General features: G+C 53.3%; 3 protein-coding genes across 6 annotated transcripts; 2 read left to right on the top strand and 1 right to left on the bottom strand.

The window, feature by feature from the left end:
• LOC117158458 (uncharacterized) lies at nt 1-20,397 on the top strand. Its single transcript, XM_033337349.2, has 6 exons — nt 1-1,015; nt 17,404-17,651; nt 17,738-18,027; nt 18,702-18,874; nt 18,985-19,252; nt 19,335-20,397. The coding sequence occupies exons 2-6, from the start codon at nt 17,431-17,433 to the stop codon at nt 19,712-19,714; spliced, it is 1,332 nt and encodes a 443-aa protein (XP_033193240.2). The 5' UTR covers nt 1-1,015; nt 17,404-17,430; the 3' UTR covers nt 19,715-20,397.
• Nucleotides 20,278-23,882, top strand: Hr83 (nuclear hormone receptor 83). 3 transcript variants are annotated; one of them, XM_033337650.2, is made up of 6 exons: nt 20,278-20,743; nt 20,814-20,954; nt 21,052-21,147; nt 21,405-21,740; nt 21,872-22,201; nt 22,350-23,882. In XM_033337650.2, the coding sequence occupies exons 1-6, from the start codon at nt 20,278-20,280 to the stop codon at nt 22,580-22,582; spliced, it is 1,602 nt and encodes a 533-aa protein (XP_033193541.2). In that variant the 3' UTR covers nt 22,583-23,882. The 3 variants fall into 3 exon arrangements, with proteins under 3 accessions (XP_033193541.2, XP_076474565.1, XP_076474566.1); XM_076618450.1 differs by having other exon boundaries at nt 21,872-22,572; XM_076618451.1 differs by lacking the exon at nt 20,814-20,954 and having other exon boundaries at nt 21,872-22,572.
• On the bottom strand, nt 22,848-27,788 carry conu (Rho GTPase-activating protein conundrum). Of its 2 annotated transcripts, XM_076618443.1 has the most exons (11): nt 27,191-27,788; nt 26,997-27,077; nt 26,453-26,673; nt 26,127-26,368; nt 25,899-26,029; nt 25,611-25,816; nt 25,374-25,527; nt 24,934-25,280; nt 24,687-24,853; nt 24,418-24,595; nt 22,848-24,238 (listed from the first exon to the last, which is right to left on the bottom strand). In XM_076618443.1, the coding sequence occupies exons 3-11, from the start codon at nt 26,589-26,591 to the stop codon at nt 23,862-23,864; spliced, it is 1,941 nt and encodes a 646-aa protein (XP_076474558.1). In that variant the 5' UTR covers nt 26,592-26,673; nt 26,997-27,077; nt 27,191-27,788; the 3' UTR covers nt 22,848-23,861. The 2 variants fall into 2 exon arrangements, with proteins under 2 accessions (XP_076474558.1, XP_076474557.1); XM_076618442.1 differs by lacking the exon at nt 26,997-27,077 and having other exon boundaries at nt 27,191-27,787.

Raw genomic sequence — 27,788 nt, 5'->3', positions numbered from 1 at the left:
GTGACTCTCGGCCGAGAAGCGGACAAGCCGGACGAGCCGCCGTGGCGACGACCAGACGATTCCTCGCCGGTGATCCGTGGTCCGCGGTCGCGTTCGCCCTTCGTCTCGGATCGCGCCTCCGCCTTCGCCCCCGCCTCCGCGTTAGACCACGCCGCGACTGCTTTCGCCTTCGCGTTCGCCTTCGCCTTCGCGACTCCGACCAAACCACCCCCTCCCCGTTACGCCAACGATCGCCGCGCCAAAGGTGACTGTCCAAGCGAGCGTCGAAGCGGCGCGCAGTCATCGCTCGCACCGCGTTCCGTGGAACTGTTCTCGCTCCGCGTCCTTTCCACGCTCGTTTCGCTCGTTGGCTCGCGCTGCCTCGCAGTTGTCGACGAATGTGCGCGATTCCCACACGCTTCGCGCTTCTTCCTCGTCCTCTCCCTCCTGCCGTTTCGCCTTTCCCACCGCGACGTCGTCGCGCGCGTTACACGATCGTCGATTCCGTCGTCGCGACGATCGGTGCGCGCCAGTGAAACGAATCGGTGTGCGGGTTTCCTTACCTCGAGCCACAGGGACAGAGAGACAGAGACAGCGAGAGAGAGAGAGAGAGAGCGCGTTTCGCGCGATTTCTCGAAATGACCGCGAACGTCGACCAGGTTCTCGCACGCGACGGTTCTCGTCGACGCTAGTCGCCGCCGACGCCGTCGGTCACCGTTTTGTTCGTGGCATAGATCGTGCGAGTCGCTGGCTATCGCGGTGCCGTCGTTCGTCGACTCGATGATCCTGGTCGCGTGGAACGCATCGTTCTCCTCGGTGCAATTGCCAACGCGATTCGAGTTTCGCTCCGTCGACGACGGAGTTTGCCGGTAGTGGAATCCAGCGGACGATCGTCGGTTGACAGGCGGCCAACGACGACGATAAGAAGAAGCGGAAACGGAAGCGGAAACGGTGGACACGTGGAAACGTTTCATCGACGTCCGATTCGACCTTGCCCCGGCGCTCTAGGATGTCTAGTTTGGACGGCTGATTACGAGTAAGTAGCTGCGTAGCGCGTTACTCCGCGTACGATGGCACGCGAGAATCGCGTCTCCGGAGAGACGAGAGCGTTCGTTTTCGTTCGCGGACGAGCGATAATCGATGCGTGGCTAGGAGGAGGAAGCGTTCGTCGTAATGCGAAGGATACGGGTGGTTATCCGTAGGCTTTTTTGGTTATCGACGTTAATTAACGATAACGACGATGGAGGTAGATCGTGCGACGCTCGCGCGGTGCGCGCGATACCACGACCGTATCGCTTTTCCTATTCCGTTCGATTCGGTCCGATCGCTCGGCGAATACCGTTCGATTGGGTTCCAGTGGAAGGTCCGCGCGCGGTTCATCCGCCACACCGCGGCGAATTGGCCGAAAATCTGGCGGATCTTCGACGCTCGGGAACGGCGTCGAACGGGTCCGTTAAACGACGTGCGATAAACTCGCTCGTTGCGTCTAAACGTTGCCGCGCGTTTATCGCGTTACATCGGAGCATGCCGGCACCGCCATTCTTTCCCCGGCCGTGCGTTATCTGAACGGCCATTTCCCGTAGAAACGGCGGTGAGATACGAGCACCGCGTCGAACCGACCAGTTTCTAGCCGAGCCGAAACGCCGCCGCGTGTTCGTGGAAAATTTACGCGCGAAACGCCGCGCGTTGCGGACAAGAAAGAATCGCGCGGTACTTGGGCGCAGAGGCGATAGCGACGATTCGAACGGTCTGGAATTCGAGATCGGCTCGACGAGAAAGAAGGACGCGAGAGAAGATCGTGACGCAAAGGGACCGAACTCGAGGTTCGAGTGGTTTTTCCAGGGATGTAACGGCGCCGGCGGCCGGCGGCCTGCGTCTCCCTACGAGAACACTCGTCCGGTTCTTAGGCCTAATTGGTTGTCGCCCGGCGCCTCGTCTCGTTCACGAAGAAAGCAGACCTTTCTACGGTTACCACGTCGTTCCGTCTTTTTTTTTTTCCGCAGCCACCCTTTCGAGGCTGGCTATTAAGAGAGCGTCGCGTCGAGTACCTGCGGCCGTTCGCTCGGTTCGTAACGCGACCGAGACGACGATCGATCCGCCGATCGTTTTCCGGTGATCCGCGAGTTCGCGCGTCGAACGCATCGAACGCGGACGAGAGGAAAGAGAAAGGAGGAGAAGACGATCCGACGCGCGAGCGGAAGCTAAAACCAGCGATCGCGCGGAGACGCGGAAGGACGAAAACTCGGGGCTGCGAGTAGACGAAGGACGCGAGTAAACCGTATCGCTGGTTTCGCGGTATCGGGAAACGCGCGAAGCACGCTTAATTTACCGTAACAGCTATTCCGCGTATCGAATAGATATTTTTATTGGCGTTCGCTTTCGGTACGATACGCGTTTATCGAGTGTCGTGTTTATCGAGCATCGTAAAACGATCGTTAACGTTTTTACGAATCGATAACGATCGCCATGGGTTCTCGTAATAACGACGTTGCCACGCTGTCTGCCGTCGGATCGATAAGATCTCGAACGATCTCGCGACTCGTTCGAGAATCACGAATAGGCAAAGTCGCCCGATTTATCAACCGCGTTTTCGCCCATCCTACGTCGGTCGCGATTTTCTCCGTCGCGATCGTGGGTGGCGATGGCGCGGCGTCGCTGAAATTCGTCGAGACTCGGGCAAAAGTCGGGGTCGGTAGAGAAGAGGACGACCGGCACGGGGTAAAATCCGGTAAAATGGTATCGAGCGATCGAAGGAGGCGAGCGAGGTTGCGCGCATCGGCCAAAGACCCGTTACGTCGGAGGACGAGGTAATTAATTTAAGCCGCGAACGGCTCGGCACTAGGCCAATGCAAACACCTTCTTCGCGCGGTCGCACGCACAGCCGCGGCTTATAACGCCGGAGCGCCGCGACTCCCGGATAAACGATCCTTTGCCACCTTTTTCCTGTCTTTCTCCGTTCGCGTACTCGTCCTTCTCCGCTTCTTCTTCTTCTTCTTCTTCTTCTTCTTCTTCTTCTTCTTATTCCTCTTATTCTTTTCCTTTTCCTTCGTCTCCTCTTCTTTCTTCCGAGAGGTTTGGCGCGCGCGCACGCACGCACACACGCGCCAACCTTTCGATCCTGGATCCGGGATATAACTGTACAACGAGGCTGTCGCGACTTTGAGTCAACTAGCTCGCGACGAGCAAAAGGAACGCCGTCGCGAGGCGGAATTCTCGACGATCGAACGCATAGGCGGAGACCAGGACGAATCGGCGTGTTCGGATCGCGGCGAGGAATCTCGCGCTGAAACAACGAGCCGGCCACGAAGAAGGAGAAGGAACGCGCGATTTAACGAAGCAACGGCGAATCGCGCGTATCGCGACGTTAATTACCATCCGTAATTAGCGGTGCGGCGATCGAGTTCGAATGCAAAATCGCGTGGTCGATCGACGTCGATGCTCGTGTCCGTGGCTTGGCGGCGGGACGCGCGACGATCACGGAAATCGCCGTGTAAACGAAAAATTCGAGAAGAGAGAAGGAAGAGGCTTCAGGTTTAACGAACTCGTGGACCGCGAGAACGACAACGCCGACGAGGAAACGGAGAAAGGCGACGACGACGACGACGACGTATCGCCAACGTTAATTACCACGGTGAGAGCTCGGACGAAATGCTCGCCACGGTTAGACAACGATCGCTCCGCCGTCCCTCGCCTATCTCGGAAGGGTGGCGCGCGGTCCGAGCTCGTCGTCGCTCCGCGGCAGATGCATTAATCGAACCGGCTTAAATTATAGCCGGCCGCTAATTGCGCTCTTCTCTCGGTCCGTCCGACCGCGAGAGACACGCGGCGTTTCTTCTAGCGATTGCGCGTGATTAAACCGTCCCGCTTCTCTGCTCGTTTTCTGGCGATCCGGTTGGCGCGGTCTCGATACGCAGCACGGAAAACGAGATCGAAACGAAATCGAAGCTGTGGCAGCCACGGACCGTGGCTAGAGAACGAGGCACAGATAGCGAGAAGGCACGAGGGGATCGGTGGGAACCGGAAGAGCGGCGCAGCACCCACCGGTGCTCCCTCCGCGGGACACTCGCGATAGTTAAAACCGGCCGTAAGGAATTACGACGCGATAAAACGCGTATCGGTCGGCGTGCTGCCAGAGATACGGCCGGCACCCTCGCCTCGTCGGCGAGTCGGTCGTCGGTCGGACGACTGGTCCGTCTTTCCGCCGTGAAATCGAAACGTCGTCAAGGACGAGAAACGACTTTCGCGGTTACGCGGCGAACGGCGAAGAACGGCGTGGCGCGTGGTTCGCGTGCTTAGCTTCGATACATCGCTTCGATTTACGTAACTCGATTAACGGTAAAATCAAGCGTGGTCCGTGCAACGAACCGACGAGTCGCGCGATTCGCTAAAAATTGACACGCGACGAGCACGCGGTGAACGCGACCGCGCGCAGATCCGTGTTCCTCGGCGATCAATCGAAAACAGGGGGAGAAAGAACCCAGATGGAAGGAGACGCGAGGCGATCGCGAGTTCTCGCGCGCTACCAACCCGCCGGATTAACTCGATCGAGCGAGATCGTAGGAGAGAGCGCGATAAAATCGTAGCCGTAGCTGGTCCGGACGATAATCGTAACGTCTCGGTCTGGTAGAGGCAATTCCGGTCCGGTTGGAATAAACGCGACGAATCCTTATCGTTAATTGGGACGATAAAGGTAAAAAGGTATCGTCGCGTCGTTTCTGCGCGTCTTCTTACTCGCGCCGTACCGACGATGTATTCGGCCGGATCGCGGTTATACCCTCGATCGATACCTACACGATCCGGCGGAATCCGGTGCTCGACCGGTTTCGACCGCTCGAAAGATCGTCGAAAGATATCGCTTCGAACGCGATCGCGCCTTGGACTGCTCGCGGAAACGGTAAATACCGTGCGAACGTCGCGACGTCCGTTCTCGCTCACGGACGTCTTCTCTCTCGACGTTTATCGACGACGCGAGAGTGGCCGCGTTCTCTTCCGCTTCCGCCGGTCTACTCCGAAATTACCGACCGACGACGAGTGGACGCAGAGCGCGGGCGTACGAGCGTACAGGCGGCGGGCAACGCGGGCCACGCGCGATCCCCGTGCCACAACCGACGGACCACCGTTCTCGACGTTAATTGGAAAACAAACAGAAAATTAACGCGAACCCGGCAGCGAATCTCTCCGGTCGGCGGCCGTTACTCGCGATTTATCGTAACTCGTTCGAGTCCGGTCGGTGACCGGTTTATGCTCGAGATTGGTCGGCGATGCGTGCGCGCGCGCGCGCTAGAGCAGTCGCGGACGCGAACGCGTTTGCTCGATCGCCGCTCGAAAATCATCGATACCGGCGAATCCGTTGGCGTGGCGCGTCGGATCGACGCGAGCAGGAAGTCGGTCTTTTCCCGCGAGAGCGAAACCAGTTTACCCGATGCTGCGGCAAAAATCGTGAATTATCGCGTAATCGCGAATACGTTTAACCCGTTAACGCATCGACGTTGATCGCGCGATAGCTCTCTTTCAGCTCCGCTTCTTTCCTCTCCTCGTCTGCTCGCCCTTTCTCCCGTGTCTCTCGCCGGTGACGCGCCGCGCTACAAAGCCACGCGAGCGTACCGTGCGAGACGCTCGGCGACGCGACCGAACGGCACGCGGATATTCGGAGTCTCGAAAAATCGAGACTGGCGACCGGTTGGGCGGCGAAGATCCTCCCGACCGTTAATCTTGATTTATGATAACCGCGACCGCGATCTGCTCTCGCAGACCGACCGGATAATTGGATCGGGCGTACGCGCGTCCCGCAGCGTCCGTTTCTGCTACCGGTCTCGGCCGACCGATTCGCACGAAACCTCTCTCGCCCTTCGCTCCTCTCTCCGGGCTTGCATCGCGTCGATTTCACGCGACGTTCGACGAGTCGCGAGAGTCGACCACGCGCGCCAGATCGCGTGCACGAAAAAGTCGAAAGGTGCTGGCTGGTTGGCCGGCGAAGCGTGGTCCGGTGTCGTCACGCATGGGAACGCGTCCGCGCGCCTTTCATCCGTTGGCGAATTTACGCCGGTGGACGTAAAACGACGACCGATCACGGAACGGCGCGGCCGTACGACGAACCGAGAGCGAGAACGGGATCGGCAACGGGAGCAAAGCGTCTTCGTGCGATTCCATCGCAACGTTTACACGGAACTTCCCGGATACGCTCGAGAACGGTAGAACCGGTCCGAGACGGTGCATGCCAGCCGAATAATCGACTCGGTTAATTAGCGCGCGATCGATTCCTCTCCGTCGCGTCCAGCACCCGATACGCGCGATCTTTTCGAAAGCTAAACCGCCGCGTTCCTCTCCTCTTTCTCTCTCCGTCCTCCTTCCACTTTCCGCCCCCCCCCCCCGTGCGTTTTTCCTCTTGTCCCTCGTTGGTCCGTCGTCGAACGCCTATCTCCGCTCCACGCTCGTTTCGAGCCGTCGATCGAAATCACCGAATCGCGGAAAATCGCCGCGATCGCGTTTGCCCTTGACGCAACGTACGCGCGTCGCGTGCCTCGAACGCCGTCGCGTTCCGTCGTTCCGCGCCGCGGCTCGCTCCGTGCCGCGGTCGTAGCGGTCGGATGGAAACGGCCAGATCGCAGAGTTTTCAAGCGCGTTTAACCGAGGTCTAATGCGACGCGCGCGTATTATGGCGCGTGTATTATGCGGCTGTTGGGCCGACTGGCTGGATGGCTGGTCGGATGGCTGGCTGGTCGGGCGGCTGGTCGACCGCGAGCTCGTGTGCGTGCGTGCATCGGATCGGGGCTCGGCCGTGAAAGTGTTGGTGCGTTGATCGAGCGCCCTCGAGGAGTATAGAGACAACGGCCTGCCGATACACCGACCGTGCTTCTCAACCGAAGCCGTGATCGCCCCTCGACGCGATCGTCGCGATTTCGCGGCACGCGACGCGGTCTCGCCGCTTCGAGATCGTCCGCCGGCCGGTGCCAACGGACGTCGATCCGTGGCGAGATCGAACGCGATCGGACGCCGCTGGCGGAGGACGCGCGTTCCAAGCGGCACCGTGACCGGACGCGACTTTCGGTTGGGAACGGCTGAGCCCGCGACGAACGGCGCAACCTTGTTCCCGAGGGAAACGGACAGGAAAAGGAATCGCGGAGGAACACGAAAGGCGACAAGGCGCGGCAAGTTTTATATTATAATTAGCCCGAATCGTCGAGTCGTCCGCTCGCCGCCTCCGGCGACTAGGCGGCGGCGAGCATTTCGATATTTCGACGAGACGCTGCTCGACGGCGAGTCGCGGCGTGATCGTCGATATCGCGGCCGAGGGAGAATATCGCGAACAGAGACGAGCCTAGTTCTCCGAAGCGGAAAGCGGCGACGCTGGAAACAGCGAAAGGTAGGGACGATGGCGTTGCGAGGCTATAAACCGGCGACCCCCTGCTATCGATGGGCTTTCTCGTTTGATGGGCCAACTAACGACAGGACGACCGAACGTAATGGACTGCCACGGTCGGCCGGTCGCTCCGTCGTTTCCCCGTAAAATAGATTTGGGGATGAAACGAGGGCCAACGACAGAGAGAGAGAGAGAGAGAGAGAGAGAGGAGAAACCGCGATGGTGGGTCCGAGTAAAATGGCGGTCGTACGTTCGATCCACACCCCCTGCGTCGTCACTTTGGCAAAATCGATACCGATGCTACCTACCGCGACGATATGACGGAACCGCTCGACTTTTCCCCATCTGTCAGCCGGGTTCGTCGACGGTCAGCCGCCAGCCACCGGGCTGACGAAGAAGAGACGACAACGGGCAGAGGCAAAGATATCGTAACGAAGATAGGGAACCGCAGGTTGCGTTTCGGTCGAAAACGTTCTCGTACCTGAACTCGGCCACCCGAAACGGTGGAAACATACCGAGGATCCGGGGACCGAAGAGATCGGCCACGACCTTATTGGAAAGTCGTGTTCTACGCTTAAACCGGAAGTCGAACCGGGAATCCGGGTGTCCGCGCGGGGGACGAGGGCCGTGCGGCGGCGCGTTTACGAGCTGTCCGGACCCAAACGTAAAAACTCGAGTGGAAATGGATCGCGCGGCGACGTTGCGCGTCTCTCGTTATTAGGCGTCTCGTTTCGACCGGTCGTTGGAAACGCGCGAATGCCTGCGAGCGTGCTTTTCTCTCGACGACGCTCGAGGCTGCGCGCATAAATCTCCTTTAGAGTCGGCCAATGAATAGACACGGCAGAGGAAGGGGAGAAGTTACTCGCTTCCCGGTTCAAAGTCGTTGACAAAAATTCGCCAACTACAAGGCGAGCCACTCTATAATTCATAAATATTTAAATCGCCGGGAAGAACCGCCGCTCTTGTCTCTTATCAACGGTACCCCGGGTAGTCCCGGTGGCCAGAGTCGAACGTAGCTTTCCCTTTTTTCCGCTGCTTTCCGTCGCGGCTCGTTGCGACGCTCGCGATCCTCGGCCTCGGCAGAGGAGACGCGGTTTCGCGACTCGCCGTCCGCCTAAACTTCGAAGTAGGCGTAAGTAGGCAAACCGGGTGTCGCGGATCGCGCGCTCGTTTCTCATTTGTCCCTTTCTCCTTTTTTCCTTTCCTTCTCGCTCTTTGTTCTCTCTGTCCCTCTTCCTCTTGCTCGCGCGGTTCTCCTACGTGGAAAACCGCACGAGGGACGCGAGAACGCACGGAATATCGTCGAAACGTGGCCGTGATCGCGAACGCAACGGTGTTTTTCGAGCAGAAAGAAGAAGATAATTGCAACGAGTCTGCACGAGAAGCGAGAATCCTGGCGTGCGTAGCGTTCGCGCGACTGAGAGAATCGGAGAGAGAGAGAGAGAGAGAGAGAGAGAGAGAGGAGAACCGAAACTCGATTCGGATTCTAATCGAGTCGAGTGGAGTAGTAGAGTGGAGTGGAGTCGAGTCGCGTTCCACGGCTAGCGAACGGAAGAGCTTCGTTCTTTGGATTTGCTCGCGCACGGTCGTGTAGACGCGTGGAAACGCGGGTGTACGGTCGTCCCTTCTGATATTTACGGGCTCGCCTCGATATTTCGTATGCGAGCGCGATCGCGATCTCGTTTACTCGGAACGCGTGGAAACTCAGAGGCGACGGTTATACCGGTTGCCACGGTCGCTTTAAATTGCTCGCTTTTTTCGAGAAGCGATACGCGCATCCGCTTAAACGCGTCCTTCCGTTACTGCAAGAAACGTTCTCGCTCGCGCTCGCGCCGATTCGTCCGGCTTCCACGGCCAGCGAATCACGCCGATTCGAAAAATTAGTCGAAATTATCTTCACGAAGGGACGAACCGACGGCAACGACGAGACTCCCTTTGTCGATGGAATCGCTCGTTGCGCTTTTCGCGTCGACGGTCGAACCGAACTAAGAGCGATGCGAAGAAAAGCGTCATTTTTCGACTCGCTGTACCGTCTTTCGGTCCCTTGCTCGTTGCGACGCGCGAAACACGGTCTCTTTGCTTTGGCCATCGCGTGCACCGTCGTTGACGAGTTACGCGGAATGCGCCGTAATTTTCTTCGATTCGAACGGATCGATCTATATCGGTCGATGCGAAGACCGGTTTATTTTTGTCCGTTTTCGTGTACGAGCCCGCTGGAACAAACGCATTTACAACGACAGATAGTTGCCGGATACTCAGGAAAACGGGAAACACAGAGGGGAAAAGGGCAGCGAAAAATACAAATTCGCCGCGATACAGACGGAAAAACACAGCCGAACGACAAACGTAGAAGATAACGCCTAGTAGATCGCTCGCTTCACCGACGCGTCGCTGACGATCGTTGGCTAGGCGGCCGAATTAGCCGTGCGAGAAAACTGCTAGCCAGAGAGCAAACTCGATTTCGTCCGTCGAAATGAAAATATTTAGAAGCACACCATCGAAGCAGCAACGATTTCCTTCGTAGCAGCCAAATGACGCTGGTTTATCTATTTATTTATCTAACGGGCATTGCGCCCTTCGTAGCCGCGTACGAGACTAGCGAATGAATGGAAGGGCAGAAGCGACTCTATGTTGTGATTTTTTCAGTTTCGTGCGAGTCGACAAGAAAGATTCGAAGGAGATTACGGATCCTTAGGGAAAAAATCGGCGATTTCGCTAGCGTCATTGGCGGTTGAGCAAAGTCCAAGTTACTCGAACTAGAGCGATCCGGAGCGCTACGAAGGAGTCGCCCTCCTCCAGTGGATATCGTAGGAGCGTGATTCGAAATGCGCGAGAATTTCTGCACAGACGACAAACCGAACGAGGATTTTAAGGTCGGGTGCGCTATGCTTCTACGCTGTGCGAAGTGAACGTGTTCGAAGGTTTCAGAAATATCTTCGTAGTTACGGCGAGCTTTCGGTATATCGGTTCGTTAATTTCGAAAGCGACGGTATCTTGGAAATTCGTATCGCTCGCTCGCCAGCAATTTGACGCGATTCGATCGCGTCGGATTACGCGCTTCGCGCGTATAATCGAGACGTCGTGTAGACAGAAAGCAGCGGAATATTTGAAAAGCGAGAACGTTTTTAAAATCCGTGGCGTGTCCGATGACGGGTTCCAGCGATGTTTACGGCCTTGTCTCTCGTATCGTGACGACGTTATCGCGTTATTAGAAAAAATATACGAAAACAGTGAATTGAGCGTAGCGGCGAGTACGAGTTAAAGTGAACGACGCGTACATAGAACGGGTGTTTCGATGGTTTGACGGATCCGGAGGAAAAAGTCACGTTCTGTGGAGAGGATCGGTGGAGAGGAAAGTCGATTACTTTGGTGGCAATTTTCACGGGAAAAAATGAAGAGGAGCGAAAAGATGCGAAAGGGCCGTCGAGTCGTATCAGACGTGGTATATACGGACGCTTAATTTTTTCGTTGAAAAGAAAATAAACGGAATCGACGCGTCTTCGTTGCTGCGGAGAACGTAGGTGACGAGAGTTTTCAACAAGCCGGTAACTATGGTCGTTTTTTAACACGAGAATTTCCATTTTAAACGACGAAAAGTCTAAGAAACTTGCGTTGTACCGACTCGATTTGTTTCACGTATATTTATCTCGGTGGGCGGTCCAGATTATGCATGCGTACTCTAACGTAGGCCTAACTATTCATATATATATAGCGTTTGTAAAGCTTTCGGCCTGTGAAAGATAGAGCGTGAAACGAGTTTCACGAAGCTCGGACATTCGTATGCCTTGTTAATCGTGCGACCAATACGCCGATGCAAACGGAGTGGCGAATTTACGTGTAACTCCTAGATCACAAGCTTCTCCGATATAATGGAAAAAGGAACGTTGTCGATAGCGATAGGTGGAAATCGCGCGTGTAACGTTTACGAGCAATCCGCGTTATACGGCTGCGCGGTATATTTAGTTTTACATCATTTAGAGAACGCCAGTGTTTGCTAATACGGTTCGATCGGATTGCGAGTTAAGCGAATGCCCGACCGAATCGACTTTTAGATACAGCGTAAGGTGGCCAGCGTGTAGTAACGCGTTACTAGCATGGGCAGATTCACCGGTTAGATCATCGATGTAAAATAATAAATATGTAACATAGCCGGTGGAAGATAACGAGAAAAGGAGAGCGCAATGCCTAAGTCGGTTGTTGTTTCTCGTTTATCCAGTGGTGTATCATTTATACGGAGTAGATGAAATCAAGTGCCGCTTTTTTCCGCGTGAAACGCGTAACATGACATTTCGAGATATTAAACGGCAACGTGTTTTCAACACTCCATTCATGAAGTCGAAACAGATTGCTTCGAATATATCAGGCAACGATTAAGGATTCCAGCCTGTTGATAAACTTTTAAATCATCGGCGGATAATAAAAATCCACTATGTCGGCAAAATGTTCACGCGTCGTTGATAAAGAGGATGAGAGAGAAGAGGCGGGATCCTCGTGGAACGGCCGATGCGAACCTTCGACGATTTAGAAAGACGATCGGTCGAGTTTCGCGACAACAAGGTGACGATTTCAGAGGTGGCCGGCAGCTGCGTCCAGGGAATGACGCTAGCTTTACGAATTAGAATAACACGATTTAACGAGTCGAGGGTCTCTCGCGAGTCTCTGTACACCGAGTTAACCCGGTGACCATCGACGATGCTCCTTCTATAAACAACGATGAAACATCGTGATATTCGCCACTGTGAATCTTCCTCGAAGGAAACGATGCTGCTCGAATGTAACGTGGTTCTAAAGTAAAGTAACACATTGCTGTAGATATAGATAGAAAAAGAAGTCGAAAGTATAGAATAAAGATTTAAAAATTTAAAGATTTAAAAATTTAAAAATTTAAAAACTTGAAAATTTAAAAAATTTTAAAAATAACGTCAATCGAGACAACGATCTACAGTGAGATCCGTTGCAACGAGACGCGATAAAGTGCGCGCGTACCGAGCGAAAATTTAAAGTCGATTTTCTCGAAAACAAAGCCTCGAACGAAACATTTTTATTCTATATTTTCGACTTGTTTTTTTCGCGTAGAATCACCCCCTTTCCGCTTGTATCACCAGTTGCCAACCACCCTGTATATAGTTAATATATGTATTTACGTATAAAAGTAAACGTTGCGCTCGCAATTAAAGCTACAACGAGATACGATATAACGACTTTCCGATAGTAGAAAAAGATTCAAAGGATATATCGATCGCGGAGAGCACATTATTAATATTAATGGCGATACGATTTATGCCGGCGTGGCCAGCGAGCTGGTAATCGGCGTTACGCGGTTGAACATAGAAAATTTCTCGCTGGAACAATCGCTTTGAAACTCTCCGCGATATGGCGGCAGTCTACGAGATCGTTAAACGATTCGCGTACAAATAGCCACGGCTCGGAGCTTTCTTCTATTTTCTAATGCTGCGAAGTCGAGATCGGAATTTTCTTAAAGGTACACGTTGTAGGTAAGAACCGTGTTGCACGAACCAACATACCGTCGTTCGTCGTTCTTCGATGGCGATTGATCGGAAATGGGCTATAAAAGGACGATGTTTTCGGCTCGTGCGACGAAAATTCTTCTCGCGATACGCCTGCTCGAAGAAAACGTCGCGTAAATACGCTATGATCGATCTACAGTTTAGCGAGCGGATCATTCACGTGTCCACGGGGACGTCGAAAGTCGGACGAATCGGATCGGCGTGGCGAATCGTTTTTCGTCCATCGCCTCGATTCTTTCCTCCTCGATCGCGATCGACGCGTTTGTTCGTAAGAAACGGTGGACGAACTCGGTACTCGACGAACGATCGGGAGGAGTCGATGTTCGCGGTGGAAGCGACGGCCGGTGCTCGAACCGGTCGAGTTCGGAAACACTCGGAAACTATTCGAGGAATTTTCTGCGGCCCCCCTCGGCTCGCTTATCAGGAATATGGCCGCGCGAACCTAGCGTTCGGAAGTCGTCTTCTCCGCTCGAGTTTTTATCGCGAACGGTGAAACGGTGGTGGAAAAATAGGTCGTCGCAACGACCCAGCTTCGGCGAGTCGGCTGGATGGTCGGCGCGTACGTCCGTGTCCCTGATGCACCTATATCTTTCGGTTGGTTCGGTCGGTCGACCGACCGGCGTTGCTCGCGTTTCTTTTAACGCGTTTGTTTATCGGCGGATTGGTTCGAGCTCGCAACGGTACTCGCTGGCCGGATATAGAAACGAAGAGTTATCCGCGGTCGTAGGCACAGCATTGGTTGCCGCTTATCGAGTTTTACGTCGATTTCCCCGCGGTTTCTTACGCGTAGCGAATTTTTCCGTAAGACGGCGACGACGACGACGACGACGACGACGACGACGACGATGCGACGAGTAGCAGAAATTCTCGCAGGTCAGGTAACGAAACCGTCCTCCTTTCTCCGCTCTTTCCTCGATTCCCCCATAGCCCCGTTTGTCTCACCAGCCGTTCCCACTCACGCACGCAAACAGGCACAGCCACATGCACGCTCTTTCCCTCTTTCTTCCTCCTTCGAACTCGCTCCTCTTTCGACCTATCTTTTTCCGTTCGCGCTGTTCACGCGGCCCGGTTTGGCGTCACGCTCGTCGAGGCACAAGCGCGAGTAAATGAAATTCGTCAAGGATTTATGCCAACGGCCGACGCGGCGAGACCGTATGCGATTCACCCGGCCGTGTAGGTAGCTACGTGAATTGGAGCTCTCAGCCGGGTATCCGAGTACTCGCGGTACTCGTTAATACCCGAACTCTCGTTCAAGAATCGGATACGAGTGCCATTACTCGAGTATCCGGATTCCCCTCTTTTTCTCACGATTGCTCAAGCACGTACGAATCTTTGCTCGCGCGTGCGTCTGAACGCCGTACACCGCAGAGACGAATGTTCGATCGAATCCATCGATACGGTGGAATCTCGTCGACCAGTGAGCGGATTCCCGAAGGAAAAGCCACTATACCGGGAATCTAAATCGCGCGAACGTGCTCCGAATACTCGGCTATACACTCGGATACTCGGATCTCGATCCACTGGCTATCCGAGTACTCGAGTTCGGCTGCAAGCTGTAGATCCGAGCAACGGTAAGAGTTGCGAACGTCGGCGACTTGGCAACGAAAACGAGAAAGAAAGGGAAGAACGTGGACGAAGCGAGCGACGGACGACGAGTAACGGACGGAAACGTAGTAGCGAATCTCGTAGAAATTCCGGAACGCTGCGAAGCTCGCGTGCCTGTCAATGAAACCACGCGGCAGGGAGGGCGGGCAGGCTGTGAGAGGCGCGTGCCGAAACTGGACCGGTGCGCAATTTCCGAGGAATCTTATCTCTCGTTTGCATCTTCGGTATCGGGTTACGAAAAGGGGCGTTCACACCGGAGCGCCGTTTCTTCCGTTCCCCGTCCCATTCTTCCATCGTTTCGCTTTTAGTTCTTCGAGATAGGAGATCGCCAGACACAGGAGAAAAGAATTTTAACACGCTTCCCGGCGTTTAGATGCGCTCGCCGTTCGATATCCAGCTATCGTTCGTATCTAGGTAGATCGACAGAGAGAGGGAGAGAGAGACAGAGAGAGAGACAGAGAGAGACAGAGAGAGAGAGAGAAATCGCGGAAATCGTACGCGAATGGAAGGTAACGCGAGCCTGATCGAGCGAGAAGCGTCGCCGCTTCGGAATCGGAATCGGAAGGACAAAGTAGCCGACGACGAATGGATGGAAGGAGCGCGACGAACGGCGCGGCGAGACAGAAGCGTGCGAGAGTGTGAGTCGCGTTGCTACGACGTGGTTACAAGGAAACCCTTCTACGCGGTCGGCGCCGTGGCGCCTTGGCACCGAACGATCGGCCCATCCGGCGACACTCAGCGACGGATCGGACTTTGACTTTGCTTCTCGATCCCAACTCGTTCGACTCTCGTCCCGTGAGAGTCGCCTTTTCGCGTATCGTATCGAATCGGCTCGGCTCCGTTCGGCTGCCGGCTTTCGTCTCCGAGAGCGAGAAAACGTTTCGACGTTTTTCGGTGCGCGTTGATTTCGTGAGAGGCGGAACGACGGCTCTCGTTCGAGTCAGGTCGAGAAAGAGAGAACCGGTAGGCGTTCGAAGCGATTAATCGGGCTCGTAGAGAATCGATACGTGTACTTTCGTTTCGTTCGTCGTCGTCCGCTCGTCTCTCGTTCGGCGGCTGTCGCTAGAGAAACGGAGACGAAGCGAGGGGAGCAAGGGCTTGGACGGGGGGAATCGAGCTCGAGCCGAGTGGAGCTGAGTCGAGCCGAGACGAGACGACGAGTCGCGCGGCCCGGCTGCAAAAAAAAAAAAAGAGGAAAAGGAAAGGAAAAAACCGAAAAGGTGGACGAAGAACGTTATTCCCATTAGCGTGTCGCATGGTATCGGCGAGTCGAGGTTCGGGGCCGGTCATCCGAACCGTCGCTCCAGTCTTTCACGCTCCTTTTAACGACTCGCTCGAGGACGCGCGGATCCGTGTCTATCGTATGGACGCGCGACCGCGCGATAGTCTCGGTAGCTCGTGGTCGTTCCTCCCCGAGATCTCGCCGCGGTCCCTTTCGCCTTGAAAACGCAAAGTTCGGCCTGGCGCCAGATGCCTGCTCGTTCCGGCGCCGCTTCACCGCCGCTCCACCGTCGAAAACACGATTAGACTTCTAACCGGTTCTCGTTAAAGCCCTTCGCCGCGAAGCCTCGCCGTCGCATCGGAACGGCCCGCGCCCGGAAAATCCACGGGAACCGTACCGGACGCTCGTGTTTCTCGCGCGCTGAAATTCTCTCGGAAAACGGGATCGCCACGATCGCGCCGATACGGCGACGTAGCCGCGCGCGTAACTCGCCTCGTCGAAGCGACCAAAGCGCGATGCTTATCGCGCGATGTGGTCGTGCCGTCGATAAACCGGCGCATTTCGCGACCGATAAGCGACGCTCGTAAATCTCCGCGATCCGCGTACGTCGGTACGAACCGGCGACTCGGTTTCTCCTCGGTTTCTTCGAGGCGCGCGTTTTCTGCCACGGCTAGAAAATCGCGAAACGAGAAGCAGACGAGACGAAGAGAAACTCGACGGAGTAAAAAGCTTGTTGCGAATCGGACTGGCGATCGCGGTACGCTGTGTGATTCTCGTGGTGTCTGGCCGACGGATTTTCGTTCGACTCGACCGCCTACCGCGAATCCTCTCGTTGAATCGCTCGTAAGCGATTCGGATCGGTGCTCGAGTCGACGCGATCCGATCGTATCGCGCTCGCCAGTTCGAGTCGTCCCTCGGGATCGGACAGAGTCGGGAGGGAGAGAAGCGCGTAAAAACAGGAAAACGAAAGAATGGAAAAAACGGAGAAACAGTTTGGAGCGTGAGGTGGCGAGTCTGTTCGCGGAGACGGGAACGCGTTCGCGGAATCGCGTACGCGCGAAAGCGGCGGAGCTTTGGTCCCGCCTACACGGATCTTATTCGTGGCCGCGATGGCCGCTATCCCGTATCTCCGATTCTACGGTCGGAGCGGAGTCGCGCCTCGAAGGTGGAGACGCGGCTGCGCGCCGCTCTCCGTCTCGCTCTGCATCTCCATCCCCCTTCGTCTGTGTTTCGCGGCGTTTCTGTTGCTCTCTGCACACGGTCACGCACACGGTGCCGTTCGTCGGCGAGGGCTCCTAGGTTCGCGGCTGCCTTCCTCGCGCGCGCGCGCCTCCTTCTCGCACCCTCTGTCCTTCCCGCCCCCGAGACGTCCCCCGGGCTCTTCTACCCCTCTGCCCTTAGCCCCACGGACCCCTGCCGCGCCCTGCGGCCTGCCGGTCGTCCCACCCGAACGAACGAACGAACGAACGGACGAGCGAACGAACGAACGAACGAACGAACGAACGGACGAACGGACGGACGGACGAACGGACGAACGAACCAACGAACGAACGAACCTCGGTCGATCGAGCGGCGCGATCTCTCTCCGTGGCCGCCACTATGGCGAACCCCCTCCGTTTTTCGTGCTCGTCGCTCCGCTCGGGGTGCCAGATCGTGCGCGCCTCGAATCGTTCCACCGAGTAATCGCCAGGCTTTCTTCTGTCGAACAGATGCCGTGGTGTTAGCTCTCGGGGAGGATGTTCCACGGGGGCGGAAGCAGCGGTTACGGCGCGAGTTCCGACTACCAACAGCAGTCTCAACAACAGCAACAGCAGCAACAGCAACACGGCCAGCAGCTACAGGCGCCCGTCTACGTACCATCTTCGAGGCCGACGATCCCGTCGGCTGCGACAGCCGCGGCAGCCGCTGCGGCGGCCGCTCAATATCACTCGTTCCCCGGTTCTGGCTCGCCCGCTTGGTAAGTGTCCGCCGGCGACCGATCGCCATCGTCCGATTCCTACCAACCCTGGCTAACGCACCACGACATTTCCTTGGACACGAAAGGGAGAAGACCGCGGCCTCGTGGCAGCATGGCGTGGAGACGTACGCCGCGCACCACGCGCTCGCCGGCCACGCGAGCGGATCCGCGGCCGCGGCTGCGGCTGCCGCCGCCGCCATGGGTCCGCATTCCGGCCACGCGCACCCTCATCCGCATCCGCACGCGGCCCATCCGCACACCGGACACCCTCACTCGAGCCTCGCCGCGGCCGCCCCCTTTTACGCCCAAAACGTCGCCATGATGTCCTCCTGGCGAGCCTACGATGGAGCTGGATTTCAACGGGCCTCTCCTTACGGTTCGTATCATTTCAGCCGATCGATTTCTCCGTCGTCCGTTCCATTTCGTGGAACGTTCGCGATTCTCGGCTCCCTCGTCGTTGCCTGCCGCCGATCCGAACCGCCGGATCGCCAAAAAGGCTAGGAGACGCTGGACGTTAACCAGACCATGTAGATCGAGCGAAGGAAAAGCGGCGGAGTGCGACGCGACGGATGCGTGCTCGATAAGAGGAAAAAAGCTTCTCTCTGCTGGTCGATGAACGCTCACCACCGCCACGCATCGACGACGACCACGGCAACGACTGCGACGGCAGCGACGACGTCGGTGGTGATGCCGGTGGTGGGCCATCTGCGTCGAACGAGCGATAGCGGCTTCTTTCAAACGAATTCTCGCGGTCGAGTGTTCCACCGCCGGTGCACACGGTGCGTGGCGTGTTCCTCTTCCGCGCCAGTACTTACATACTTACATACGTATATCGTTTTTTCGGCTACTCGACGGCGGCGCGGCGTCGCGCCGCTCCGCGCCGCGCCTCTTCCATATCCGATAAAAGTACGTATAAAAGTGGTGAAGCGATTTCTCGGCACGATTTCGGCAACGTCGACGACCTGCTGGCGCGAGGGGGGCGGGGGAGAAAGTCGCGCGCGTTCACCACCCATCGTTCCGCGAAAAACCGGCGTTCCTCGATTGTTTCAGACACCGCGATGGATTTTCAATTCGGCGAGGGTCGCGAGTGCGTTAATTGCGGAGCTATATCGACGCCGCTTTGGAGGAGGGACGGCACCGGGCATTATCTGTGCAACGCGTGCGGACTCTATCACAAGATGAACGGAATGAACAGACCGCTGATAAAGCCGTCCAAACGGCTGGTAAGTCGATGATGGAAAGCAACCGTGTCGTTGCGTGGATCGCGTTTTAGTCGCGGGCCGTCTACTACTACGAACCACGAACCCGTGCGGATGTCGCTCGCTGATTTCAGACAGCCACCAGGCGTTTGGGTTTGTGCTGCACGAATTGCGGTACCCGCACTACCACTCTCTGGAGGCGCAACAACGAAGGCGAACCTGTTTGCAACGCTTGCGGTCTCTACTTTAAGCTGCACGGCGTCAACAGACCTCTCGCGATGCGCAAAGACGGTATTCAGACGCGAAAACGAAAACCGAAGAAAACGCCCGAGTCGAACGCCAGATCGTCCACGGTGGATCACGAAACAAACGCCGTCTCGGCCGCTTCTTCTCCGTCCACGGGTAAGCACGGAATCCACAGTCCTCGCCGATCCTTTTCGCCATTCCTTCGTTTTCCACACGGCGATCTTTCTGCCATTCACAGAATTGAAGGGTAGTCAACAGCAGCAACAACAGCAGCAGCAGCAGCAGCAGCAGCAGCAGCAGCAACAGCAACAACAGCAGCAACATCAAATCGAGGTGTCCAAATCGACCGCCGGTGGCGCGTCCAGTTCGTCGGACAGACCGGTCTATCTCGGGCATACGTCTCTATTGACGACCGGAAGCGTAGCTACCGTAAAAACCGAACCGCGAAGTTGCGACGGCATCGTCGGTCAACCGTATTCCTCGTATTACCAGCATCCTCATCAACTGGGGGTGGCGACCAGCGAGCATCAACAGCAAACGTACTACGGGAGCCAGGAAGCTCCCTATCATCATCAACATCACGTTACCGCGGCTGCCAAGTTGTTAGCCTCCACGTAATTTGATCTCAACGTCGAAGAATCGACGGGACGATGTCCGCGATGCGCGCCAATCGCCGACGCGAAACGGACGACGAGCGCGTTCGTTCGTCGTCGTCGTGCGTTGCTCGTTTCGTCGTATTTCGTTTTTCGTTTCTCGCTCGTCCGTCGTCGTTCGTCGTTGTCGCGTTGCCGCGTACGTTACGCGCAATATACCGTACGCGACCGATAAGCGAACCGACCGAATGGATAAGCGAGGTTTATGCTTTCGTCGATCGTTCGTCGACGATTCGCCGCCGTATATTTAGTTCTCTCGTCGTCTTCGTCCCTCGAAAAGAGAAAAAGGAAACGTCGTGGCGACCACACACTAGGTGCTATCGACCGACTTTCATCGATTTCGGCGTCGTGACACGGTCGTTCTGACACGTTTGACGCTTACGTTCGTCGAACGGTATACATGTATTCGCCAACGAAAGGTACTCGATTGTAAATAAAAATCGCGAGTCGATTCGTAATCGACGTAGATTTCTACGGTAGACTAGTTTTAGAGGCGTGTCGACGATTTGATCGACCGATAGATCGCGCATGGAACGCGGCGAATCCAAGGCGCGCGAACGACCTATCCGCTTCGAAGAAATGTCAGCTTTTTTGTACAGTTCCTGTATGATTAGTTTTCCGACGCGCAATAAAGAGAATAGCTTTCGACCTCGTCTTGTCGTTTGTCGAAGGAGAGACGCGTCGTCCTTCGAAGCGTTGCGCTACCTCCCGCTCTCGAACCTGTCGCCAACGTGGATTTCTCCACGATGCTCGGTAAATATTGTCTTTTCGCGGTCTGACGACCCGGCTGACGTTCGCGCGCCCCTCATACTCTCTCACGATCTCTCGTGGTCTCGTTGCACCGTGTGTCCACCGATCAGTCCAACCCTCGACGTCCTGCTGGACGAACCCCGCCGAGCTCTCTCGTCTCTCTTGTCCTGTTCTCGCGTCTTTGCTTCTCTCCTCGCTTCCAAATATTCCGCGCTGTCTGCGATTCTCCGCCGGAGAAAGATGGGTAAGTGCTCGACGTACGATTCGCCCGATCGAGAACGTCCACTAATTCGATTGCTTGTCGCGGATCGCAGGAAGAACGCTGCCGACGCCGGTTGCTTGCAAGGTTTGTGGCGACCGATCTTACGGGAAACATTACGGGGTTTACTGTTGCGACGGTTGTTCGTGTTTCTTCAAGCGGTCGGTGCGTCGCGGCGCTCTGTTCACCTGCATAGGTTCGCGAGATTTCTCCTCTTTTCCTACCGTACCGTAGCTTTTCCAGCTGATCACGGAGACCAGATCGTCTCGCGATTCCGCCCCTTATTTTTTCAGCCGGAACCGGAGCGTGCTTCGTCGACAAAGCGAGACGCAATTGGTGTCCGTATTGCCGCCTGAACAAGTGCTTTACCGTTGGCATGAACACGGCAGGTAAGCATAATCGAATCGACTTCGATCGCGAACGCAAGTACGCCGGCCGCTACGACGTACGACGTACGACGTACGGGGCCGGCGAAACGAGATGCAAACAAAGCGCGTGTCGCGAGCCTCTTCTCGACGCGTGGACGCGACGCGACCATTATTTTTACCGCGACTGTATCGCGCTCTCCGATAATATTCTATAAACAGTCGATCCTCGGACAAAGAGAACGCCAGACGATAGCTCGTCGTTTTTGTCTTTTGTCCAGCCGTTCAGGAAGAGAGAGGACCGCGCGTACGAAACAAGATCGCATCCGTCGCGCGTCGTTTCTCTCGTGCGTCGTCGTCGCCACCGCAGCCACCGCCGCCACCGCCGCCGCCACCGCCACCGCCACCGCCACCGCCACCGCCGTTGGTATCTCTTTCATCTTCTTTGGACCCAGGAATCGTAGCACCGATTCTAATCGCAAAGGAGGCGGCCGTCGCTGCAAACCCAACGATGCGATATCACGCGACCGACGTTAACGTCGATGATAACGGACTCTCTTTCTCGTCGATGAGACGGATCCTCTATTCTCCACGAGTGCCTACGATTCTTGTCGCTGGTAAACGAAATCGCAGAGTAGAACGGTCGCATGGTAGAAACGGTAGAAACAAAACGAAAGAGAAAAACCGGCGAGGCGATAGTATCGTACGAGGGGGACGCGCGATGCTAACGAGGCGCAATTGCTTCCAGGAGACACGATACGATACGAAGTCGCGGCACGGATATTCTTCGCGACCGTGCGAGCCGCTCGCCAGCATCCAGACTTTTCGATGCTCGCTTTCGACGAGCAGAATAAGATTCTTCGAAGAGGATGGGCTGCGGCGTTCGTTCTGCGAGCTGCGATCTGGCCGGTCGACTTGACTAATTTTCCGAAAACGACCCTCTCGGCTGACAGACACGGCGACAACGCCCAACACCATCGCCATCACGCTGTATCCTCGGCAAGAGCCACCATCTCTAATTTGCGTCCCGATCGAGTCGAGCTCTCGATTCTGGAAACCTTGATCCTCTGTCGACCCGGTAATCAATTATTTTTACGCACGATACGCGCGTCTACGATCTTCGCCCACTACCAGCACCATTTTTTCCAACGTTCCGTGCCACGACGGTGTTTTCTCCCCTTTTCTAAAGCTTCTTTCTCTTTTTCCCCCACCCCTTGGAAATTCAGAGATCGCCGAGACGGCGAACGGCATACGTTTGACGTCGCGAGCAACGGACACCGCAGTGGACGCTCTGGTTCGACATCTTGCTGGTAGAACCGAATCGTCGGCCAGGATGGCCAAACTTATGCTCGTGCTACCCATCTTGACGGGATCCTGCCCCCGGGAACTAGCCGACGATCTTTTCGCACCTATTATCGGTGACGTCGACCTCGAAAGAGTGATCGCGTCTGTGCGCTGACTCGATCGTTCGTTCCACCCTGTGTTCGTGTATCTTCCTCCCTGTCATAAAAATCTAGTCACCGCGCCGCAACGTAATCTCCTTATTTCCCTCCGTTCTTTCCTTCCCTTTTTCTTTCCCCTTCTTTTTCCCTTTTTCCCCGTCCTTCGCAAGCCACTGCGTAAAAAGCGTTTACCACGTGAAACGTTTTCACTTACTTGCTGCGAAAATTCGTCACGGAGATGCAACAAGGAGCCAACACTGGATGAAAGAATTGCGATCGGCATTTATTTTCTTTGGCACTTTATTCGCGCAAATGTAACGATCTCACGTTCGGTGATATGTACAATCGCTTACAGTAATATGGCGCATCAAAGAGGATGGAAGAAAGGCAGCAGAGTTCGCGAAACGGTACGCGTCAACGTTCGGCGAAAATCTGCGACGATTCGTTGAGCGTTTCGTTCGTTCGCTTCGAGCAATATTACGAAACGAGTAACGATAAATTATCATCGATACGCGTTTGTAAGTAAAAAGGAAAGATGTGGAGAAGATGCGGTTAGAAAATAAACTAGATATTACCACATAGCTGTGCTATAAATTGCAAAATCTTCACACGCACACAGGAACGCGCACGCACGCTATCGTTAGTAATAAATTACAATACTCACACACGGTACGACGCATATTTTTTTTTTTTTTAAGTCACGCTGTTGCGCGACATATAAATCTGTAAATTCGTTGATTATTCGTAGCTTCGTCCCAACTCGCGTTTTAACTCGCATTTCCATTTAACGTAGCACCAGAGCGAATAACGCGGCTTTTCCAACACAGCAGGCAACAGGCACGTTCAACCTGGAAATGCTGTACGATCGATCGATCGGAGACGAAACTTTATCTTCGCCTTACGAACGTTACCGTTGTTCTCATCCACGCAAACATATCCAAAGATATCCTATAGAATCTCTTCCTATTGCACCTTGAAGAGCGTGAAAATCGATAAAACTAATCGCGTCTCGAACGAACGATCGGTTGCCAATTATCATCGCGTTCACGGATACGTTCAAATTACGTTAATCGCCGACTAGCAAACTATGTGTAATTCCGTGCCATTGCGATGGCATTATGGGCTAAGGGTTGTGTCGCTCGGCTCTAAGAGTCCTAACGCGATCAACCAAACTGCCGGCAACGACCTCTCAGAAATCATTCATCCATCGATTAACTTATTAAAGCGAAACGGACAAGCCCCTCTCTTTTGTTATCTTATCCTCTTTTTTTCCCCCTCCTTCGAATCTTACAAACATCAATAAAACTTTTTTCTATACTTTCGATATCTTTCTTCCTCGGAATGTCTGTGTAACTGACTCAAAAGTTCGTTCGGTACATACCACAGTTTGTTCCCGTTAACGAGAAGAACTTCCGTTACCTGACAGCATATGGCAGCCATATTAAGCTGAGCGGTCAAATCGGTACGATCACGCGGATGAATGTATCGCGGTGGAAACAAAGACGGTGCTACTATCATCGCTACGTTGTGGATCGACATTTTATTCCACGCTTGATTTTCCACGATCGATTCGAAAAATTTAACCAACGCCTTCAGAGTACACCGGTTCTCTATTGGCAGCAATAGTACGAGCAAGTTCAATGCGTGCGACAACTCCTGGCGATCCTTCACTCCTGCGCATACCAGAGTAAAAAGAAAAACTTTTATTTAATAAAATATATGGCAAAAAAGAGAAAGTGACGCGTCGAAGTGCGCGCACGACGTTCTTCGAAATCTAGCGCATCGAATGAAACGAGAGCGCTAGTAGACCGAAAGTGGAAAACATCTTAAGCTTAACACGTTCGTAACTTACCGTGACTTTGGTAGAAAGCGTCGATAAGCTCTACGGTAAGTAGCGGTTGTGGCAGGTCACGCAACAACTTTTTCAAAACTGCCGACAAATCGTGGCACGACATGCATTTAAACAACTTGTCCATTTCTTTCGGCTTGCAATAAAAATCCATTTCCAACTGTCTGCACATCGATTCGACCTGAACGAAACAACGATAGTGTCATTTATTCCATACGTATGTACTTAGCATATCGATCTTCGTTGATAATTTCGATTTGTTGAAAATGTACTTTTTGCTTGTGTCCCCCAACGCGAAGAATACCTTCCTCTTTTATGCCTCGTCTTGTTAATTCGTTAAGAACCTTTTGAAATACCAGTGGAATATTACTCTCCTCGGACGATAATTGACTGTCTCGAAGTAAAAGAGTCGACAACGAAACCCCGAACAAGTTTCCAGCTACGAATATAACGGTGTTCAGTAATTATAACATCGAGTCTTACTTTTTGGTTAAGCAGTTTACTAGCATCGATGCGAACCTTTCGTCCGACGCTTATTCGGTTTCCGCTTTTTCAATGGTAGATTATATTTATCGAATACCGCGGTAAGTTCAAGCCACAGTAACGCTTGTAACCTGGTCAAATCTCGCTGCGTAAGCGTTTCTACTCCCAGCCGATTCTGTACATCGTCGGCCAAAGCAAGAGCTTCCGACTTCCAGATTTCCGAGTTTACTTCGTTCGTTCTACACATTTCTTCGAAACTCAAGTGACCGTGAGAGGATGTTCGATTCAACGGATGAGTAATCAAACGTTCGTCCACTGGTCTTGTTAATCCATACAGACTGCTATGACTTCGGGTTACCGTTGCGTGATTCCCCGAATTTCTTCTAAAATTTCATACGTAATCCAAATCACGTTATCAGTCGAGGCGATACGATACTTCGATTAAAATTTTGCGACCTAAAAACCTGGAAACACACCTCAACGTAGTATCCGTTGGAGTGTTCTCGATAGCGTCGCCTAAGTCCGTCGCATTTGCCACTTCGCTAGGATCGCTTCCGCTTCGTCTTTGTATACTTGGTTTCGACACGTGTATCGTTCCCAATCTCTGGTAGCTTGTCAGCTGAATTCCTTCTATAAATGAACGTAATGTGCCCTTGTGATTCTATGATTATGTAAAAAAGAATCGGGAAAAGTGTCGTTGCAACGTCAAATACCTGAATCGTTAGCAACGTCTCCTCGTAACGAATATCCGGCCCATCCACTTGAAGAGACATGTCCGAAAGGAAACACCGATCCCGATGTTATCGCCGTGTCTACCGCCGACGATGGCGCACTCGGCGTTCTACGTACCGTCTCTTTGTATTTGCAATCGTTTGGTAATTGATGAAAAACCGATACAAAGTTTGGCACGGTAACAGTACTTAAAAAGTAAAATACGATTAAGACGTCGTGTGTACGACGTGGCCACGAGCATGGAAAAGCCCGTAACAAACGAGTCTAACCTTGTACGATGGGCATCGTCGATGGTAACCGTTGCCAGTGACGGAGGCGAAGCGTTCTCTGGCGTTACACCTGTTGCGGAATCTAAAGAATCGGGTGTGGCACTACGCGATCTCGTTCCAGTACTAGATGCCTAACGACGAACCCCGTTAACAAAAAATGATCGATCTATCGCTGTTCCCTTTTACAATTTATAAATTTCTATATAATATACATTTTATAATTCGCACCTCTATATCTTTAAAGACATCTCTAATATCCGGTTTACGAACACGTTGTCGTTGATTAAAACGCTGTTTCACCGTATGATTGAGCGACTTAACGCGACGTCTCACTGCTTCAGCTTGTGCTCGCGATAACGGACGTAATGCTGCGCCCAATTCGTCCGGCGGTACTTCTCTTCCAGCCTTCCATGCCTCCGTCAACTGTCCTAAACCAGCTGTACGTAACCATTCAGCTTCCTCTTCGCCGTCTTTGAAAGCCAATTTAGATTCTTTGTTAATTGACAATTGTTACCGTCAATTATAAAGATGAACAGTAATAGAAAACTACGTACCATCGTAGTTACGTGGATATTCCTCTTCGAGGTAATCGTCCAACAGCTTGGTTTCCTCCATCATTTTTTGATATTCTTCCCAATACTCTAAAAGGTGGTTGTCACCTCCTATATACGTGGTTGTCTGTGACCTCTCCATAGTTTTTAAAGTTTTGTTACGTATGCTTCGAAGGATATCTACTTTTATTAATCTGCTATTTAAAAATTGTTCTGCCAGGTGTCTGAAAAAATAAGAAGACGTTTAGACTTTGACCATCGTACGATAATTTACAATGTTTCGAATCGTAATAACCATAATCGTCGATAAATTTGTAAAGACGATCGTTCAAAAACTTTATACGTCGATACGATACGTAATTTCGTTTACAACAGTTCGGATCGTGACATTTTTTTAAGAAGTTTATAATCTGCTTTTCAAAGTAGGACACAAATCAAATTAACATATACATTGCCTGGAGGAAGTATCGCTGACACTTTCAAACAATCCATGTTGAAAGAAAATGGCACGAAATACGAATAAACAAAAATTCAAATAGATTCTTACGTTATGCAAATTATACGTATTTGTCTGTCGAGATCCAGATAAGGGAAGCGTAAACATACGCATGTTCCATGAAAAGTGAAACTATGGACAAAGATTTCGAAAAATGTAAATGTTATTGTCTCTAACCTTTTTCTATGATGGAAAGTTTTGCGCGAAAGCACGCGTAGCAAGAGACTTATGAACGAAATACGTACATTTGTGAGTAGATGTGATCCGTGAATGTCCTATCATTGCTTGCACGATCATCTTATTCCATAAATAAAGCCTAAATCGACAGTGGTTGACGTGGTTGCATGAATCCTCGAAAGAAAGCATACAAAGGAAGAAACAACTCATTAGCGTTTGATCGTGCTAAGAAATTTGTTTACAACTAAATAAGTAGTTCATGCATGAAGAGATTATTTGCTACTTCCAAGAACAATTACATTCGGTGTATGCCTTTGAATCACAACCATCTCGTTAATAAAATCCTACTCGACTCGTCACTCTGAACTCGACGTTAACGAGTCTATCTCGAAACTTTAACCAACAAATTTTCGCGCCTCTGCATAATTCCCGCTTTTCCGAATTTAACTTACGTTGAAAATAGAAAACGCGAAAACGTGTTCTCACAACTTGACAACCTGTTGCTGACGCATACGATTCCCACTCGTATACTTACACACTGATTCACACCCACACCATTGCTGTTTTCGTGCTGACACCTGCGCCACCCATGCACCTAACCGTTCACGCCATCTGGTTTTCCGATACTTTAAACCATTGACTAAGTACAAGATAGACCTGATATTC

Source organism: Bombus vancouverensis, chromosome 5 (genome assembly GCF_051014615.1).
Source record: "Bombus vancouverensis nearcticus chromosome 5, iyBomVanc1_principal, whole genome shotgun sequence".
Lineage (NCBI taxonomy): Eukaryota > Metazoa > Arthropoda > Insecta > Hymenoptera > Apidae > Bombus > Bombus vancouverensis.
Note: the sequence above shows the minus strand (reverse complement) of the source record. Positions and strands in the feature narration are given on the sequence as shown.

Excerpts from the sequence above, each read along its gene's own strand:
- LOC117158458 (XM_033337349.2), top strand. The coding sequence starts at position 17,431 with ATGTTCCACGGGGGCGGAAGCAGCGGTTACGGCGCGAGTTCCGACTAC. Across the intron at positions 17,652-17,737 it reads GGTTCTGGCTCGCCCGCTTG|GGAGAAGACCGCGGCCTCGT; the intron begins GTAAGTGTCCGC and ends TGGACACGAAAG. Across the intron at positions 18,028-18,701 it reads TCAACGGGCCTCTCCTTACG|ACACCGCGATGGATTTTCAA; the intron begins GTTCGTATCATT and ends CGATTGTTTCAG.
- Hr83 (XM_076618450.1), top strand. The coding sequence starts at position 20,278 with ATGGAACGCGGCGAATCCAAGGCGCGCGAACGACCTATCCGCTTCGAA. Across the intron at positions 20,744-20,813 it reads TCTCCGCCGGAGAAAGATGG|GAAGAACGCTGCCGACGCCG; the intron begins GTAAGTGCTCGA and ends CGCGGATCGCAG. Across the intron at positions 21,741-21,871 it reads GCCTACGATTCTTGTCGCTG|GAGACACGATACGATACGAA; the intron begins GTAAACGAAATC and ends AATTGCTTCCAG.
- conu (XM_076618443.1), bottom strand. The coding sequence starts at position 26,591 with ATGGAGAGGTCACAGACAACCACGTATATAGGAGGTGACAACCACCTT. Across the intron at positions 25,817-25,898 it reads GACGATGCCCATCGTACAAG|TACTGTTACCGTGCCAAACT; the intron begins GTTAGACTCGTT and ends TTACTTTTTAAG. Across the intron at positions 24,239-24,417 it reads CGCTTTCTACCAAAGTCACG|GAGTGAAGGATCGCCAGGAG; the intron begins GTAAGTTACGAA and ends TGGTATGCGCAG.